At 39.1% G+C, this 14,538-nt stretch overlaps 1 protein-coding gene across 1 annotated transcript; it reads right to left on the bottom strand.

The window, feature by feature from the left end:
• Positions 1-190: 190 nt before the first annotated feature.
• On the bottom strand, positions 191-12,072 carry LOC141435476 (uncharacterized). The gene is made up of 10 exons (XM_074098166.1): positions 11,972-12,072; positions 10,791-10,918; positions 9,286-9,548; positions 7,457-7,617; positions 6,149-6,326; positions 4,599-4,839; positions 3,181-3,337; positions 2,353-2,441; positions 1,530-1,694; positions 191-380 (listed from the first exon to the last, which is right to left on the bottom strand). Exons 1-10 carry the CDS (start codon positions 12,034-12,036, stop codon positions 265-267), a joined length of 1,563 nt encoding a protein of 520 aa, XP_073954267.1. The 5' UTR covers positions 12,037-12,072; the 3' UTR covers positions 191-264.
• Positions 12,073-14,538: the final 2,466 nt, after the last annotated feature.

Genomic DNA, 14,538 nt, shown 5'->3' with positions numbered 1-14,538 from the left:
ACATACGACACCGAGTTTCAAGTAAATCTGACTACTGGAAGCGAGTTAAATTCAACTTGCAACATTTTGACACACACTAACAAGGCAAGTTTACTAAACCAAACCCGGTCTTACTTGGATTGTAATATTTTACTGAACTCTTATGCTATACAAATAATTTATGAAAAAAATATTATTAAAACTACACGCGTCATTCTAAAATAGTTTATTTTCCAATGTACAATTATTTACAAGAATATATACAGTTCATTACACAGAGTAAGTTCAGTCGGCCAGAGAGCAGGCCGCAAAACTCTTCACCCACGCTTGTCTCTGGTAAGATGGCGGCGTGTCCTCCGCCACGCACTGGAATGTTCCCGCCAACTCCAATAACATGTTTTCTGAAATAAAACGGTCGAACGTAATACGCTTCTGACATCGACAGGCATGCAGGGATTAATCCTTTTCCAGGCCCCGCGAATCTAGATACGCTACCACAAAATGAATCACAGTTTTATATTGTTTACCTATGGCAGATGAAATTAATAACGAATCATATTTTTAACGACTTCAATTGATTTTGTACCATATTTAAATTTTAGCAAGGTCTAAAATTTGTGTACATTTATGTGGTTGCTATATGCACTGTGCATGGAAAAGGGTTAACCTCCTGGGGTGATAATACTAGTACATATTATTAGCAATAAAATTTATATCTTTGAAAAAGGAATAAAGTGTCATTTTCTCTGTATCATTCAAATTATCAAAAAATAAGTTTAACTTTATCTATGAGACATTAAGATTAAAATTTCGATGTCAATTTTTGTTGTATGGTGGGCCGCAGGAGGTTAAGACGAGAATATAAAAGTCTACAATAAATATTTATTGCCCCATGATCAGAGGGCCTACTCCGAAATTCGAAAATCGAAGTTCGTATCGTACCGTCCCTCTCACTCTCGTATTAAATAGTATAAGACAAGTGTCAGAGGGACGGACACGAACTTCGATTTTTGAATTTCGGAGTAGGCCCTTCCAGGACAAAATATAATGAAAAGAGCCAGGATCAGTTAAATAAGAAACCGATGAGAATCAACAAAAGACTGACCCCGTAGAGCCTAACGAGATACCTAATGCATCCTTCTCTCTTGGCTTTCTCGTAAATGGCTAAGACAAGGCGCATAGATAAGAAACCCCACCAACGCTCTCCTTCCCGTAGTAAGACACTACAATACCTACAACATCAATAAGATTGTTTTGTTGTTTTTGTTCTATATCAATTACATATATATGCTAGAATAACAAGGGCACAATTCCACTTTTTTAAATTAACTAATTTTTTGATTTTTACATCAATACGCGGACACGCAGCTAGTTTATAAAACTAAGGGGCGGTTTCCCCACCCATTGATTAATTTTAACTGACGTATAAATGTCATGCCGTCTTTGTTTGTTTTGTTCGAATAAACGGAGACGGCATCACATTTATCCGTCAGTCAAAATTAATCAACGAGCGGTGAAACAGCCCCTAAGAATTATAATCGCTTTCGCACCGTAAAGCTCGTCGTGTGGATGCCTCTTGAGTCGTTCGCAGAACTCCATGAAGTGTCCCTCGGCGAGGCCCAGCTGCGCGGCCAACTCGACGTCGCGGGAGGCGCCGCGGTGCAGCAGCAGTATGCCGCCGCGGCACGCCGCCGTCAGCTCGCACCGCAACTTGTCTGGACATAGCTTTATTTATTATGGTTACAGTCAAACACTTTCAGACGCACATATCAAGCCGTGTTTAGACTTGCAAGGAAAATCGTGCAAGTAGCATTACACTGCTGTGCTCGATTGATCACTACAAACTCGTTGGCTTTACCGCCTCGCAATGTAATGCAACTTGCACGATTTTTCTTGCAAGTCTAAACTCGGCTTTACATGGGTCAATCAACTTTTTAGTGTAGCTTGTTGCCATGGTAACGACTCCTGAGTATATTAAAAATATGATTTTTAGGATATTTTTACGGTGAAGGAAAACATCGTGAGGAAACCTTCACAAACCTGCGAAGCAATTCAATGGTGTGTGTGGAGTTCCCAATCCACACTGGGCTCACGCGGGAACTACGGCCCAAGCCCTCTCGTTCTGCGGGACGATTAAAGGCTGGGATGATGATGATGATGATTTTTAGGAGTACAAATCTATAAAAGACACTAATAATGGGCGAAGATGTGTTGCAAGTTTTTTTTTTACTTTTTTCTCCTCGCTCCGCTGAGCTGTTTCCACTAGAGCTGCGCTGAGCGAGGTTTGGTAAAAGAAGCATTTCTATTGGTTTATACAAACGCATCCTGAACATTTCTGGTGGAAACGCAGACTTACGATGCACTCTTCCTTACCATCTGTCGGCTTGCATTCGTCCATCATAACGGAACAGATTCTCAGGGCGTATACGACGACTTGCATCAGCACAAGTTGACAATCGCACCTGAAACAAAAACAATAAGTTCAAGGGAATTATGGTTCTATGACTATGTACAGTCGGAGTTAAAAAAAGGTTCGTCACCCTAAGATCTATTTTCCTTTGCTCAGTATGAGCGCTAATCTGCTTTACTGATTGAGTAGGACATACTGCGTCAACCTGTCAAACTGCTAAACATAATCAGGTGACCATAGCAACCCTACCACTACATCTTGGCAATGACAAACACTGACAATTAAATAGAACATTATTTGATTTAAACTTTTACGAAGTTATTAAAAAGGTTTTGTATTGATATGAAACTAGATACATGTTAGAGGTGTATACTATTTTGATCCTTGTTATCATGTCAAGTAAGTATACTTTGAAATGCACTTGTCTACTTAGTACTTTGGTTTCAAAACGTACTAAGACTTTGTAAAGGAATCAATTTAATAACTGACGGTCTACCACCCTAAAGTTGATAATCGTTTGCGTGTCATAAAACAATAATGCCAATAGACGTGTCTGTCAACTTGAAAGTTCAACTTTATCGACTTATGCATTTGATTGGAGCTTGATTCAAAATTGAAAGACCACTTATTTGGCTGATGGTACCTACCTAACAAAGTAAAAAATCTTTTGTTTGTCTACTGTTTTACACCACGTCAGTTGTATTATATTCCCGAAACAATTAGATTCAAATTGCTTTGACAATTTTTTAAAAGTATTTGTATGGTGTGTCTCAGGTGGTTATATAGCTCACCTATTATCGTGATCCATATTAATATGAGGGCTATAATTGTTACAGAACGCCAGTAAGTTCTGTGTATTTGTCAGCGCTTCATGAACCAAGTTCTGCTTTTCGATGCATTTCAACGCTACTTCCACTTGCTTCAGTAACACATGGAAGTGACAGGAATCTAGAACAAATGATTATGAATTCAAATAAGAGATATTTTACCGAGTATGTGAAGCAATACATTAGAATAATTTTTTGTTAGAAAATAGTACATTGTGTCTTAAGGGCGGTAAATAAGGAATTACGAACGAGAGTCTATTAGAAGCCCGAAGTCGAAGACTGAGGGCTTTAATGAGTCGATGTTCGTAATTCTAGTACCGCCCGTGCGACATACAATGTTTTTCATCACATTTGCGAGTAAAATTTTATATTTCTAAAAGAAAAAATATAATTCTTCCAAATATTGGCGATATCATAGGCTGTGCTCTTGGCAGCGTCGCCCTCCCCCTCCCTCAGTATGTGCCTGAGCCGCGTGTGCATGTGGTCCTGCTGCTACGCCATGCGCAGCGCCATCAGTACGGGCACCGACTCATTTACCGACCTTGGGCTTCATGACGAGAAAATTAGTATGGGCAATGACTCATTTACCGACCACGGGCTTCATGACAAGCACATTAAGGTCGAGGGTTTTATTTGGTGGATTGCAATCAAGGTAGCCTGCATGTTTCGACGCTGTTTACGAGCAAGTGTGATGAAAAATATTTTAAGTACTTGAAAAAACAAAGAGTATTCGCTAACAAACTGTTTTGCAATTTGGCGAAGTTTATTCGTCAATCAATCAATCAATCAAATCAGCCCACACCCACCCACTGCTGAGTAAAGGCCTCTTCATTTTCACGCCACTTTGCCCGGTCCGGATGTTCGTAATTTCTATTAAGTATAAAAAAAATAACTGGATTTCATTGTCTAGTTGTAATTTTTTTACTATGCTCGCATTACCAACCAAACTACTAACCTGATAGTTCATTAACCGTATACCAGCTAAAGGAAAACGCCAAGGAGGCGAAATACGTGCATTGCATTGTTTTAGCGTTTTAGTCTTATTTGTTATTTATTATGTCAGGTGGTGGTACTAATGGAACCAAAAAAAAATTCATTCTTTCTTTAAATAACAATTAATAGCAATGATCATAGTAAAAAACACTAAAAACAAGCTTTTACATAGCAGATCGACCTAAAAGGGAAAAATGATATTTCGACTGCAGAAACGAAAAAGTACTAAACCGCCAAAATCCTACTTTTGAGACATTTTTTTTTTAAATCATTTCCCAAAAGTAACATTTTGGCGTTTTAGTAATTTTTCCTTTCCACTGTAATTTTAATTTATAATCCTCGCTCTATGGACAGGTTGGCAAACCCTGTTACAAACAAATATTTCATACCTTTTCTATACAAAAGCACCCCTTGCTCAAAATCAACCCTCATGTTCCCGCTTCTAACACAAATGGTTAACCCGTCCGCCGCTAGTCTCCTTAGCACGGCCAGCAGCCGGCAAAGCGCGAATGGCATCGGCCGGCACGCCACGATCGTCTTCACTATGCCGGCGGCGAGAGGGTTAGGCGGGAGGGTCTCTAGCAGATGGGTTATGGAACACAGGAGGCCGCTGTAGAAGGTCGCGCATGACTGTGAAAAAAAACCATTGTGAGTCCATGTATAAATGCATAAATTTTACATTAATCCATTGACATTATTTTTTATGACTTGTCAAAACGCGATTCTTCAGAAGATTTTGTACTGGTAATACTACGGAATACGAATACAAGAGAAAATGCCATAATTCCAAGTTTTGTATCAAAAATCAGTGTCGTCGGAAATGCATGAGTTTCTTTTGAGTCTGTAACATAATTAGAACTTTACGATATAGGTATAAAGTTGAGTCTACTGTACGCTTTAACTGATTTGCTCATTGTATTCTACCGTTTACGCCCTATATACATCCCACTACAGGGCACAGGCCTCTTCTCTGAATTGGAGGGCTTGGGCCACAATTTCAACGCGAGCCGAGGGACTGGGAATCACACACCAGTTGGGCCCAAACCCGAGCCAGGAGAGGCTTTTGCGCAGCAGCGGGACGTGTATAGGCTGGCATGATGATGATGATGATGAAGACACACATCATTGAATCACTTCGCAGGTTGTGAGCCTTCCTTCAGCGTAAAACTCATGGTAAATTTCAAATGTGATTTCGCACAGGAACTTCGAAAAATTCAAGAGGTGCGAGTCTGGATTTGAACCCAAGAGTTTTTTTTTCACACAGAAATAGGCTTGCGCTTGACCACAATCACGCCTGATGGTAAGCGAGATTTGGACTAAGGCTCCGTTTCCACCAGAGATGTGCGAGAAATGCGTTTTTCATGAACCAATAGAAACGCTTGAAAATTGAATGAATGAAGCGTGAAAGAGTGACGTCACTCGATTAGAGCGAAACATAGATGACGCTAGTGCTGCTGCTTAAATAGCGTAGTAGAAAAAAATAAACCTGAGATATGTGTGCATAGGAGAAATTTGTGTCTAGACTTCAGCAGTGGTGTAGGGGTTATAGCACGAAGCACGGATTGCTGAGGACCTGAATTCGATTCCCAGCGCTGGTCTCTTTTTCTGGTTTTTCCGTGTATCCATGTCTCAGTTTGTATTTTCGATATAGAAATGAAGCGTTCCTATTGGCTCATGAAAAACACATTTCTCGCAACACATCATTGGTGGAATAAACGCAGTCTAAGATGGAGCATGCTTTATATACAGTCACCAGCACCAATATCTGACACAACAAGCGTTCATAAATATCTGATACGACTCTATTTCTAGGGCCGGAAGGACGTGTCAGTCATTTTTGCACGCTCCACTGTGGCAGATTATAATGCTGGTGCCTGTACCTAATAAATGCTCATACCCAAGAGCTATCTGTATGGTGGTTGAAAATCATAAAACTCACAGCAGTATCCAGTAAAGTGCAGATATCGTTGATCAGATTCATTAGTCCGTCCGCACTTCTGGCAGTTTGCTTCTTCAGCACCTCCTCGGGAACTATCCTCGTGGTAGGATCGAGTATGTAGGCTAATATGGCGACCATCCGACGCGCGAGTATCGCTTGTTCTTCTTTGTATAATGCTCTGAAACATGATGAGTAAATAACCTAAACAACTTAGAAAATTTAAAACCCCCTACATTGTCAATGGCTGACCCGATTTATATGAAACAAGCTACGAACCACCGCACCACTCGCTTTGGAGCGAAAAAAAGCGCATTAAAATCGGTCCAGCTGTTTTAGAGCTACAACGCCACACACAGAGAAACAGAAATACATTGGCGCTAAACTTACAACACCACCCTGCCCTGCCTCGCCCTATCTCATCTAATTCATTCACTTTGTAAAAGTATGGGAATTAATTTTATAACAATCAAAGTTATAGTTCGTAACGTTATGTTACGCATTTTATCAATAAAACAAAAAACTTCCTATTATTATGCCAATTCAATCTCACAATTATATTATGGCAAATCTGCCGTGCGAATTAATTTTATGACAATTAACACTTTCGGCCCCAGTGACAACGTCTGTGACTTTTTAGTTCTTACTCCTATGCCAGTGACACGTATTTGTGACTGCTGTGGGATCGCATTTGGCTCCGGCAACTTAAGCTATGCCAGCCTTTAGGAGGTACGAATTATTTTGACACGACATGAATGTATTAGGCACTTGTCCCACCGCCGACGATGAGCGAGAAGCGAGTAGAGCGAGTAACTAGAAACGAGTGGGTGAGCAGCGAGAAGCGAGTGTAGTTTTGTCGCTGGCTGTAAGCGAGTGTTCGAGTGCGACGGGCGATTACTCGCTCCACTCGACTCGCTCGTGCGGGGCGGCCGCCAAGCTGACATCGCTGAGCGAGTATCTATAGCTCAGCGAGTTTTACAGCTCTTGTCGCTGCGACAAAAGATGTAAGAGCGAGTTCTCGCCGACAGTGTGAACAGCCAGCGATCAACTATTAATATATGTGTCTCTTTTACTCACACAGGATCTTATATCTTTTGTTCGTTTCTTGAGCGAGAAAATAGTCTATAGCCAATCGTTTCCTCGCTGGCGGGGAGACAACTGCCTTACGTCTGTGACACGTATTCGTGTCACTGGCATAGAAGTGACTGTTTGGGATAGGCGTAGGCATAGCGTAAGAGCTAAGTGGATCATTGCCGGGGCCGAACGTGTTAACGTTATACGAAATATAAGGGGCACCCTATAATATGTTACCGGGCAGTGAGCAGAGTGTGTCGCGTCACACACAGGTAGGTGGCAGCTGCCGCGATATAGCGCTCGTCCATTTGCCGCAGGAAGGCCGTCGTGGCGCGGGACGCCACCGCTCGCAGCTCGCATAACACCGAGGTTAGAGACGCCGATGTTGCTTTCACTATCTGGAACGATATATATTTTATAACAATATGAATTTTTTGAGGTGTCCAGATTTCGTTAACTGCCCACCTTTCGAACAAAGCCATATTCTATTGTGCCCTCAACCGCAAATATAAAATAAAATAGTTCATTGAAATAACGACTTTATGGTCTAGAGCAGAAAGTGCATTTTAAAATAAATACTCGTTCCCAGATAATGCCTTTCCATGAGGCTGCTTGTCTACGACGCATTTAATTTTGAAAAATATTATCTGCAAAAAGTTTTATTTAAAATGAACTTCTGATAAATAATAGTCGTTATTTCGGGTGCGCATTTTTTCACATAACTTTTGAAGTCCTATTATCGGAAGTCCGAAAATTTTTCTCATACCATTTTACATCATAATGATCACTCTTCATATTTTTTTTAGTACTAACGATCGAAAACTCATAGTCATCGGAATTCATAATATAACTATTCATAAACCTTCTTCTTACTAATATTGATTTTCATTATATATTATTATACTAACGATACGAAACTAAACTTAATCATAAGTGTTATTTATTTGCACTATAATGAAATTCATAATGTAAATAATCAAACATCTGCTTTATACATAAATTTATTGTTTTATAAACAAAAAAAAGTATGAGATTTTTTTTTTTATGAAGAGTGATTATTGTGAACACAAATCGGTGGTAAAATAAAAAATAGGAATAAGATTTTTATGAGAGTCAATGTGGACCCCGTTATTTCAATTAGCTATTTTATCTTATCTTTCCGTTCATTTTAAAATAGTTTTAACTGATGATTATGCACTTAAGGACATAATAGAATACAATGGCTTTGTTCGAACGTTGGGCTGTTAACGAGATCGGGACACCTCAAAAAATTCATACTATAATACCATTTTTTTTATAGCAGATATATTTATTATGGCAAGTCCAAGAAATAACAAAAAGTATATCTCATACAAATAAATAACAACAAAAGTTGCCAAAAAGTGAATAATGCAATTATACTATTGGTGCAAAACTATTCATTGGCTTGGGCAGGCATGTGCATTGGTCTTGGGGTCTGTCTCAATTTATGACGTGAGCCTCGAATGTAATAATAATACTAATACTAAATAATACTAATTTAACTAACAAATACTGATTAGTTTAAAAAAAAGCTCTTACCAGTTACCACAAATTCGATATTTATTACTGAGTGAACATTATCAACTTTATTTCAAGGGTAATTTTTGTTGAGGGACGTATTGATTTGAGACAGGAGATTTTTTCGAAGCAGTGGCGAAATGTATTTACATATGACGAGGACGAATTAGTTATATTTATTGAAATTAACGCATTTATCCTCGTCAGTCTTATTTCCTATAACAGACAGTGCCTATTTCCATTATACGGATACATTAGTATGCTAAATAATTTTTATGCGTTTTATTATTATGCCAGTTCAATATTATGCCAAATATATTATACGAATTAATATTACGACAAATTAGTGTTATGATGCAGGCCGTTAGAAGTTGTCTATGGGGGAGGCCTATGTCCAACAGAAACTGGTCATTCTACAGCTGATAAAATCAAAGTCAAAGTATCTTTATTCAATTCAGGTATTAACAAGCAAGAACTTATGAATGATATAATGATGATTAATGTTATGGGAAATAACAGGCACCCACCTTATCCAACCTCTCCTCCAAACCGGTCCCATTGGCCATGCAGGTTAGGTCCTCCTGCAGGCATCCGATGCTAACTTTACAGTCAGACTGTTGCCTCCTCACGCTCGGTGTGGCCGGGAGTCGGTGGAACGCGCCGAGCACTCGGCAGCTGCGCGGGGAGTCGTCGCGGTCTGTTCGCAGCTTATCGTTATGCTCCAGGAGGGAAGGCTGCTCGGACGTTGGCTCCAGTATCAGCGGAAGGATCGGCATCAGTTTCGACGGGGCTGGGGAGGTTATGTTATGTTATTGCTGTTTGCCCTAGTCCATTTATATATATTTTTTTGTACTGATTCATGTACAGTCAAGTGCAAAGATATCGACACGGCCATTATATTTAGGGGCTGTTTCACCATCCATTGATTAGCGTTAACCGACGGTTACATGTGATACCGTCTCCGTCTATTCGAACAAAGCAAATAGAGACGGCATCACACCTAACCGGCAGCTAGCGCTAATCAATGGATGGTGAAACAGCCCTTACTAAAATATGTATACACAACATTATGGACTTAATATTAAGGTCGTGTATACATATTTTTGTAACTTTGGCCGTGTTGATATCTTTGCACTTGACTGTACCAGGGTGGAACTTTTTAATAATCAATTTTACTATGACTTCCTTGACCAAAGTATGGTATGTCAACATGACATTAGTAGCACAAAGGTTACATTACACCCTGGTACAGTCGAGTTCATAAACATGTGGGCAAACATTTTATCAAAAATATATGAACACGACTCTATTGTTAACGACATAGAAGCGTGTTCAGATATTTTTGATTGAATTTTTGCTCACAAGTTTATGAACTCGACTGTACATGAATCAGTCGCGTGAATTACAGAAACGAGAGACAAACGAGGAAACAATGTAGACAAGCAACTAGCACGAAACGGACCCACCTGAGCATAATGCCGGCTCGAGAGCCAGCGCCGGTAATGTGTTTAGTTTATATCACAGATATAGATTAATCTATAATCTATATCTGTGGTTTATATCGTCATTGCTTTTTGAAAACAAGAATAAAGAGAATGTAGGTGTGTACAAGTCTATAAGCTGCGTGTGACTCGCGTGCGTGGCGTGTATAATACAAACGCGCGTTAATACGCGATGCGCATAGGCCTATACCGACTGGTAGAAAATTGTTAGTCATAATGTAATGTTTGACATAACTGAAACCATTTATTTCTCAGAATTGTTATAAAACAAACCTAACCTAACCTATAGAGTTCTACAGGGTGACCATTTAAAAAATTATGAAAAATGTATACTTAGTTTCAACGGGTTTTTTTTTTATGACTAACAATAAAATTATGACAAACATTACATTATGACTATGACTTATAAAATTATGGCAATCATCATATTAGCCATAGGACGTTCACTGTTGGACATTGGCCTCTCCCATCCTGCTGTAATATTTCGGACGAATTTAGAGACACTTTGTATAAGAAAATATTTGGTATACCTTTAAAACTTGTTTTGTTGAGGTTCAAGAAATGAGCTCTGCTGTCAGTTTGGGCGCTGCTGGAGGTCATCTTCAGTCTTCGCTGGGAAGCAGGCGCGTTGTATGTCGAGCTTATGCTGTGTCTGTGACTAGAATGACAGACAGTTTTAGCATAATGGAATAGATTACAAAAAAATCCATACTAATATTATAAATGCGAAAGTGTGTGTGTTTGTCCGTCGCTCCGTTTCGACGTGATCTTTGGCATAGAGATAGATGGGCCAGAGAGTGACATAGACTACTTTTCATCCCGGAAAAATGCACAGTCCCGAGGGAACAGCGCGCGATAACCGAGTTAGGCGCGGACGAAGCCGCGGGCCAAAGCTAGTTATATCATAAAATGATATTGTTAGCGGGCCAATCAACTTTTGTACCGACACTAATCTGTCCGCGACATTTTTCAAACAATTGCAGATTTTTGTAAGTAAACATGTTTTTTCTGCGATAAAATAGATGGTGTACATGAATACATGCCATCCCACGTAAGTTCAACCTATTAAACCGTGAAATATCTTGTTGGAAGTACGATTTTTTGGTAACGCCAGAGACAATTTTGGTAATGCAGGAGACGCCCAAAGTGTCGGTAAAATAGTTGATTGGCCCTAGCTTGTTGTAGTGTTGTTGTAGTGGGACGGCCTCACTCTTGGATTTCCAACTTGTCTACTTTTTCAATAAAGAAACTTCAATTATAAATAGTAAGTACTGTTACTGTCAGTTTGGCGCGGCCATTTAAATTTTCACATATTAGATGACAGAATTTTGAATAACCAAACGAAAACGTGAAACTTTCAGATATTTATCCAATCCAATGTACAATTATGTACATTTCTCCTTAATGTTACAACATTTCTCCTTAAGGTTGCCTGGAAGAGAGAACTCCATAGCGAAAACAGCACCCATTTCTCACCTTTTAATTTTTTTATATGACGTTTAAAGAGTCATTGTACCTACTGTTTCGTATTGTTATACATAAGTATATTAATATGTATGTACATATCTAGTTCATTGCATTAATTCATGTATATGCAATTGCCACAGATCATAAATTTAGTGCTTATTTTCTTCTTAAGTCTACAAGGGCCTTTGTACACCATCCCTGTTGTGTGATATTGTTTGACAGTGATAAAAAAAGACTCAATTACCTTGAGGATATGTCATTACTGGGCACAGTGACCTGTGTCAGCTTCACTTTGGACGACTCCAGCATCTTGCATTTCTCTTTGATGCTTATTATTTCTAGATTCTGAAAAGAAATATCTTTAGTATTACCCCATATCATAATCCCTATTGTTAGCTCTTTAATAATAATAATAAACTTTAATTTACAGGTATTTGGTACAGAGTATGCACATATTATAAAATGAAATCAAATTAAAAATAAATAAAAGTTGAAATATAAATGAACCTCCCTGCAGTTAACAAACTATAAGGTGTCATTCTTCATCATCATTTCACATACTTAGATCAGTGGTGGACAAACTTTCTCCATGGGGGGCCAGAAAGTTTCAGATATTTAAGAGGAGGGTCAAGATTACACGATTCTATTTTATACTTTTTTTGTTTTTGCCAAATAATTAAATTATATTATGATTGCAGGCCATATAGGTAGTGTTATATATGTGAAATGTGGGTAGACAGAAAAACCAGTCTGCTATCTGCTTTCTGCCAGCTTATGTGCTCAGCATCCGATTATCGTAAGTTATAATAGTGGCGACGACGTAAACGGGACTAATACGTGCAGTTATAGTGTGAAAAGGTGTGATTAAGTGGTAAAAGTGTTATTTAGGAAATTACTAAGGCAATATGGGTATAAAGTTCGGAGAGTTTGATATAGCGCATGGCTGTTGGAAGAACTATTTAGAAAGGTTTTCTTTCTGTCTGCAGGCAAGTGAGATTAAGGAAGATGCTAAAAAAAAGGCTAATTTACTAGCTGTTTGTGGTCCTGATTTGTATGATTTGATAATTTCACTGGTTGCTCCATCTCCAATAAGTGAGGTTAGTTTTACAACTATAACTTCTAAGTTGAGTAATCATTTCCATCCAAAGGCAAATGAGATCGTACAGTCATACAAGTTTCACAGCAGATATCAAGGGGAGGGGGAAAAAGTTCGAGATTATTTGGCTCAATTAAGGAAATTAAGTATTGAATGTAATTTTGAAGACTTGGATCGAACTTTAAGAGACCGCTTAGTATGTGGTATAAGGGACAAAGAGGTGCAAAAACGGTTACTACAGCAGAGCACATTGACGTTTGATCAAGCATGTACAATTGCACTGTCTCATGAAGCTGCAGATATTGATGCGGATATTATTGCTACTCCCTCTTCTAGTAGGGTGGTGCTGGAACCAGAAGTACCCATGGAAGTAAATAAATTTATTAATAAAAAGGTAGACAGACAGACAGAAAGACTTGAGTGTTTCCGGTGTGGTAGGGCTCACCGGGGTGGATGCAGATTCAGATGGTCAAAGTGTAATCACTGTGGTAAAGTAGGTCACCTAGAAGCAGTGTGTTCATTAAAAAATAAAGGAGCATACACACCAAAGACGCAGGTCAATGGGTTGTATGAGGAAACAACTATCAACAATATGAGGCAGGGTATATCTACCCCCGCTTACGTAATTAAAATTAAGTTGAATGGAATGTTGATAGATATGGAGGTGGACTCCGGTTGCGCCTTTACATTGATTAGTGAACGAACTGCGGGTTCATGTGGAACGGTCGGATACCTGAGTTGGAAGCTGTCAATGTGGCCCTAAAGACTTGGACAGACAATAGGGTGTTTTTATTAGGAAAAGCTATGGTAATGGTACAGTACAAGGGTATGGAAAAAAAATTACCAGTGCTGATAGCCGGGGTGATGGCCCTAGTTTAATTGGTAGAAATTGGTTTGCTGAGTTAGGTATCCCACTAGAAGGCATTTATAAGATGCATATAGATAAAGCTAACTTAAATACACAGTTAAAGGACATATTACAAAAGTATAAGGAAGTTTTTTAAAGAAGGATTAGGTAAATATACAGGCCCTGTGGTGAATATTTCACCTAAAGAAGGTACAAAACCTAAATTTTTAAAGAGTAGACCGGTACCATTTGCCTTGAAAGACCGGATACATAAAGAAATTGATAGATTAGAATCGGAAGGGGTTCTAGAGGCTACCTCACACTCCGAATGGGCAACGCCAATAGTCCCGGTACTAAAGCAAGACGGCAGTGTGCGGTTGTGTGGGGATTATCGGTCAACGGTAAATGCAGTGACTGAGACAGACACATACCCTTTACCTACTCTCACCGAAGCGTTTGCAGAATTACAAGGCGGAGTATGGTTTACGAAAATTGATTAGAACGTGCGTATACACAGGTCAAGTAGATGACGAAACCGCCAATTTACTGACTATTAATACATCAAAGGTCTATACAAAAGAAAAGACTCCCGTTTGGAGTCAAGGCTGCCAGGAATATTTCAAAGATTAATGTCTTCACTGCTGGCAGGTATTCCAGGTGTAGCGGTTCTATTAGATGACATCTTAGTCACAGGCAGTGGAATAGAAAGAAAAATAGGAGACTCGAAGAAGTATTCAAAAGCTACAGGAAGCGGATTACGGTTAAACAAAGATAAATGTAATTTTGCTACGAAGAGGGTTAAATTTTTAGGGTTTATCATGCGAAAATTTGGTATTCACCCATGTGAAGAGAAATTCGTGCGATTGAG

Source organism: Choristoneura fumiferana, chromosome 15 (assembly GCF_025370935.1).
Source record: "Choristoneura fumiferana chromosome 15, NRCan_CFum_1, whole genome shotgun sequence".
Taxonomy (NCBI): Eukaryota; Metazoa; Arthropoda; class Insecta; order Lepidoptera; family Tortricidae; genus Choristoneura; species Choristoneura fumiferana.
Note: the sequence above shows the minus strand (reverse complement) of the source record. Positions and strands in the feature narration are given on the sequence as shown.